Raw genomic sequence first — 5274 nt, forward strand, 5'->3', positions numbered from 1 at the left:
TTCTCTCCCACCATCATGTGCTATTTGGTGCAATAGTGTTAACCCTAGCTCAACTTTCGTTAGCCTCACTCTTGGCAAGGGATGAAGTGTTTGGATGCCGTCATCACACATACTATTTTGGAGGAGAGATAGTTGAATATTTGCTGATGTGTAAATACTAAAGGTGCAAATGCTATTTCAGAGAATATCCAAACTTCTATAAAAAGCTCTACAGCTTGCTGAACCCATGTGTGTTCCACGTGAAGTACAGAGCAAGATTCTTCCATCTAGCGGGTCTGTTTTTATCTTCCAGGTTAGTATTTCTTCATTTTATTTCCATCATTAACTGTAACAGCAGGTCTGATATTCATAAAGTACAATATTCCAAATACACAAGTGGATAACGCTTGCTTTACAGAAAAGTACAATCATATGATAAAGTTTACCAACTAAGCAACAGTATTTCTTTTGCAATACTAATTTCTGATACATCGCATCCTGCAATAATTTACTCACATACGTAGCGTTAGACTCGCCATTCAGTGGTGCAATGCTTACAAATACTGTAACAATAAGATCCATTGATAATCTCTAGGATGCACTGACCTGTGGCTAAGCACCTTGGAGGCAGAGTTGGGTTCATAGAGTCTCTTTGCTGGCTTAAGACGCTGTGGCTGAGTAAGCCTAGTACACGGCATTGCACTTGAACCTGAAGAACATCAAGGTAGCTATTCTGCAAAGGTCTTCCCACCAAGCTTAAGGCAGGTGTCTGCCAGATAGCTGATGAGGAAACTCTTGAAGCTTGGAGGGATAGCTGATGGTACCATATGTTCGTACATCCAGTGCCTGGAATTGACCTTGATTGATCTGCATCTCCAACTGGTGGAACCATCGATGACTCACACATTAGACAGGCAGATAGATGGTTGAAGAAATCATTTGAAAAATTTGGATGGATAGTTTGATTACTGACGCCTGACTGAAACTCTGTGTGTTATTGTCTTCTATCAGACTGATCCGAGCACTGACTATATCTGAGTTCAGTCACGTCCTCTCTGAGTTCAGTCACGTCCTCTCTGAGTTCAGTCACGTACTCCACGACTTCAGACACCTATGCCCCAGGTTGCAGGATGACATTGTCTTGCCTGTAATGAGGAAGGTGAAGGATAAAGGACGGTTAGTTTTAAAGGTCAAACCCTGCAGACATAGACAAACCTAATTGTGAAGGGAGCCTTCAATAGCTTTTCTGCTTTCAGGAAGGTTTTGCAGAAGACCTTGGTATTTCCTTTGAGCCAGTTTACAACAATAAATATCACTATGCTGATCATTTATGCATTTGGTTGGTGAAAATTGGTAAAAATTGGTAAATGTCAATATTCATTTGTGACGTTCCATAAACCAAACCAGTTTTCATCCACAAAATTTGATTTTTACCCATTTTTGTCATTGTATAGTTACGAAACTGCTCAAATTCTGGTTCAAGTCACTTGGACACAGTGTGTATGAAGTGGCAACTTGGAATTAAGCCATTTTGTAGTTGAAAACTATTTAAGAAGATGCTCTTTGCTACTTTGCTCTTTCCAACGCTTCCATTGTGCAGCCCATGTTAACCCACCTCTGGCTCTCGGAGGTAACTGTTGCAACTTTGGAAAAAAAAACAGAGCTCCCAAAAAAAGGCTGCTTCCTTCATTCACCTCCAAGCCAATATGATGCAGTTTAGCCACAAATAGTGCAGATCATTGCTTGCAAAAAGGTCTTTCTAAATCTGTCGATGCTGAGAACTGTAGAAATATCTACATCCCAAACCAGATCAAGCAAATCAAATTCTCCTGGGTTTGCTGGCGTTCAAGCTTGTTTATGCAGCACATCATTTAACTTGGTTCAATGCTTTAAAACCGATTAATATCTGAAAACGTCAAGGCTGCTTTTATCTGAAGGTGTAATTTGCCCTGTAGTGGCCCGTTCAACCACAATAACGTTTCTTGGTAACCGCTGTCTTGTATGTAGGAGGATCTCGTCTCTTCAGACGTGGTTAGTGTAAGAGGAGGCGGCTTTTGGTAAGATTTGTGGAAATGCAGGCAGCGGAGTTTAAAAGGAGAGCAGGCTTTTTTTAGTTCCTACGAAGATGAATGAAAAAAGCAGCTTAATCTGCAGTTTTGTAGCCTATTTAAGGATTTCTTTTTTAAGGTTACCAGATTAATTGTTCTATTTCTTTTCTGTACAGCCATTTACCAGTGTACTTGGTAGCAGCTTTTGCCAAGAGACTGTCTCGCCTGGCTCTGACTGCACCCCCTCACACTCTATTGATGATCATTTCATTTATCTGTAACCTTATTCGCCAGCATCCTGCCTGCAGGGTTCTCATTAATCGACCCGATGGACCTACAGGTATTGTACATTTTTTTCTTACAATTAACAACTTGGTTAGTACAAATTAGTGTGTTTACCATTTAACTTTCCTTCCCCTTTCCCTATCTTCCCGGAACTACGAGGACAGATGAGGAACCCTCCTCAGGCCTATGTCAATATTACTGATGGTGCAGTGTTAGTAATATTTGCGAAACCTCCCCCCTCTGATTGTATCGTGTGCTTTATGGTGACCATGTTGCTACTACTCAATAACCCGCTGAGCACAGCACGTAGGTAGAAACTGTTGATCCAAATTAAGATGTGAATGTCACTTTAAACTTTATTCTGCATTAAAATTGTAAGTATTTTTTGTTTTCAGAACTTTGTGATGATCCTTTCATAATGGAGGAGGAGCCTTCCCAATGCCGAGCCCTGGAAAGTTCCCTTTGGGAATTGCAGGTTTGTTTTGCTTCCCGGGGAGCGAGTTTCATTTTTCTCATGGGCTTTCTCCCGCCCTTGAGTTTAGAAGGTTGAAGCGTGGTTTGATAGAGATATTTAAGATGATAAAGGGATTCAATAGGGTAGATCCAGAGAAGCTATTTCCTCTGGTGGGGGAATCCAAAACAAGGGAGCAGAGTTTTAAAATTAGAACCAGGCCATTTAAGAGTGAAATCAGGAAGGATTTTTTTTTACTCAAAGGGTGGTAGAAATCTGGAATTCTCTCCCCCAAAAGGCCGTGGCCCCTGAATCCTATCCTCACCTTCAAGAATGAGGTTGGTAGATTTCTGGTAGGTCAGGGTATTCAGGGATATGGGGAGAAAGTGGGAAATTGGAATTGAAAGGATTAGTTGAGGTACAGATCAGCCATGATCTAATTAAATGGCGGAACAGACTCAAAGGGCTGAATGGCCTCCTCCTGTTCCTATGTTCCTCCCTGTAATTTTGGGGATGTTTTTCCTAATTGTTTGTCCAGGAGACAATCCAGAGTGTTCCCATTTGAGGAAAAGATTATCCAAGAAAATGAACCGGATTTTAAGCCAGTTTATGTTGGACAAAGAAAAAAAAAAGAAGCAGGTAGTGGAGGTAGGAAAGTTTGCAGAAATTAAGCGAAATGACAAATTGGCGAGGGGGGGGGGGGGGGCGGTGACGGGTGGGGGATGACTGAGAGTGAAAGCCAGCAAACAGATTCATTGCCTTTGAAGCTATGAGCACGATGCTAGGAAATCTCTACAAAAAGGTGGAATACGTCTGAGAATGTTCAGCTGATGGAATCTCTATGGTAGAGCTCAGCAACAGGAATGGATGTAAGACTGCTTACCATGGTTTTGAGGGACTTGGAAACCCTGTTTGTAACTGCTGATATCCATCACAGGAAAAACACACAAGAGCGTATGTATAATGTCTCTCTTTCTCTTCTGTTCAGACACTGCAAAAACATTACCATCCTGACGTTGCCAATGCTGCCAATGCAATAACTAAACCTTTGTCACACCAGGAACAGGACCTTTCATCACTACTGGAGCTCACTGCTTCTGAGGTATTATACACCATTCTTCTGCGCGATAATGAGAAGCTTGTCACAGTGATGCATTGCCATAATTAACAAAGAAAGGCTCTTGTTTTATTCACTGGGAAATACTTCAAGGCACAACAAAGTCATGACGGGATGAGTGGCCTAGACTGATTACTGCAGTGCTGGAATAGAATGAGACGCACTCAGAATCGCTCGCACACTTTTTTGGGTGTTGAACATTAAAAGAGATGCCGATTCGGAGCATGTGTATAAACCGAATTACAGTTCATTCAAAATGTGGGATTTTAATGTCCCGACATTCATAGCTTTGTTTAAACCGCGTGGAATTAAAATAGGCTGTTCCTGCTCAAAATCTTAAACTGCTTCCTCAAAATCTAATTTCTTCGATTGGCATTCTAGCTAAATATATTCCTTGTGACTACATTTATGGTATATTAATAGGATTGGAAGGACTTGTGGAGGAAGGAGAATTTGACAGCTGTGTGATGAATGACCAGTTTATTAGCCAGACTGGAAGAAACTGCTTCCTCTTTTCAAGTAGTAACAACTTATTCTCAGCGTTGTGCTCACCATTACAAAGAAGATATATTTTGGTAATTCCTCTGTTAGTATATATACATATATATTGTATAATGAGCACAGTTTTGCAATTGGATATAAAGCGAAAATATCCCAAATGCTATGAGTAAAATTGCTAATAATTGATGCTATTTGCAGTGTTCTTAATGGTTTTTTTTTTACAGTTATTTCATAAAGAGACAAAAAAGAAAACAAAACGGGGTCCCTTGGAGTACAAGCCGGCCGAAGGGATACTGAGACAGAGAGATGATGTGGTTGCCCAGTACTGGGCTTTAGAATAATAAACGACTGTTGTAAGTTTCTTTAAAAGTAGGAATCCAATGTATTGTGTACATTTTCTACAGTGCCTTTAATAAAATGTTTTACACAAATTATTGCACCAGTCTTTTTAAAAATCCTACAACCGATTGTCCATTTATTATAATAATAATAATAATCTTTGCATTTGATATTGCGCCTTATCACTTCTTCGAGATGTTTCAAAGCGCTTCACAGGATACACTGGAAAGAATAGTGACTGTATTTTGTGGACGAAATGAAATTTACGTGTGGACTGCTCAGGTTGTACTTGGTATTCGGATTCATTGGGTAAGGAAAGTGTTTTATTTCGAGGGGCGGGGGTTAAGAGATGGTCTGATATTACACCTGTTTTGTATACAAGGTTAACAGCATAAGAAGAAAAACTCTAACGATTCCAAAGATGCTTCTTGCCTTTTTGCTCAGACTATATGCAGTGCAGGAAAGCCATTTTGTGCTGTGAAGATTGGTATGTTCCTGCACTTAAATTTGCACAAGAAATGTGTCTCAAGGGAATTTTGGAGCGATCAATTGAT

General features: G+C 40.3%; 1 protein-coding gene across 1 annotated transcript in view; it reads left to right on the forward strand.

Annotated features, from left to right (window-relative positions):
- Window positions 1-4812, forward strand: part of noc4l (nucleolar complex associated 4 homolog) — a gene marked incomplete in the record, with an annotated part of 7087 nt that extends 2275 nt beyond the window's left edge. The window contains 5 exon segments of the mRNA XM_042337824.1: window positions 182-292; window positions 2204-2367; window positions 2708-2787; window positions 3752-3865; window positions 4606-4812. Coding sequence (XP_042193758.1) covers window positions 182-292; window positions 2204-2367; window positions 2708-2787; window positions 3752-3865; window positions 4606-4722 — 586 coding nt within the window.
- Between the last annotated feature and the right edge of the window lie 462 nt (window positions 4813-5274).

The sequence above is a fragment of the Callorhinchus milii genome, unplaced genomic scaffold (genome assembly GCF_018977255.1).
Source record: "Callorhinchus milii isolate IMCB2004 unplaced genomic scaffold, IMCB_Cmil_1.0 Scaffold8, whole genome shotgun sequence".
NCBI lineage: Eukaryota > Metazoa > Chordata > Chondrichthyes > Chimaeriformes > Callorhinchidae > Callorhinchus > Callorhinchus milii.